General features: G+C 67.1%; 1 protein-coding gene across 1 annotated transcript in view; it reads right to left on the minus strand.

The window, feature by feature from the left end:
- Positions 1–5: 5 nt before the first annotated feature.
- Positions 6–401, minus strand: part of TJP3 (tight junction protein 3) — a gene marked incomplete at its 3' end in the record, with an annotated part of 8,128 nt that continues 7,732 nt past the window's right edge. The window contains 2 exon segments of the mRNA XM_010145089.1: positions 6–116; positions 234–304. Coding sequence (XP_010143391.1) covers positions 6–116; positions 234–304 — 182 coding nt within the window.

The raw sequence follows: 401 nt of genomic DNA on the forward strand, positions 1-401 counted from the left end.
ATGGCCTTGATGCCCTGCCGGCTCTCGGGCTCGCAGAACACCACCACCGGGTAGTACTGCACATAGTTGAGGCGCTCCACGGCCGAGGGCGTGATGTCCAGCAAAGCGTGCTTGTCCTGGGGCAGGGCACGGCCCTCAGCCCCCCTGGGTTGGGGCACGTTGGGGACGGAGACCGTGGGCTCCCCCCAGGCCCTGGCCCACCCGGCTCCAAGGACACGGGAAAGGTCTCTCACCTTCTCCGCGATCTGCCGCACTGAGTCCAGCTTGATGACCTTGGATGAGGCCCCGTCTCGGGGCACACTTGCTGTGGGACATGGAGATGTGGCGTGAGGGGGCTGGGGGACATGTGGCGTGAGGGGGGCTGGGGAAGATGTGGATCTCCAGCAGACCCAGGCGGGGGC

The sequence above is a fragment of the Buceros rhinoceros genome, unplaced genomic scaffold (assembly GCF_000710305.1).
Source record: "Buceros rhinoceros silvestris isolate BGI_N320 unplaced genomic scaffold, ASM71030v1 scaffold22871, whole genome shotgun sequence".
In the NCBI taxonomy this organism is placed as follows: Eukaryota; Metazoa; Chordata; class Aves; order Bucerotiformes; family Bucerotidae; genus Buceros; species Buceros rhinoceros.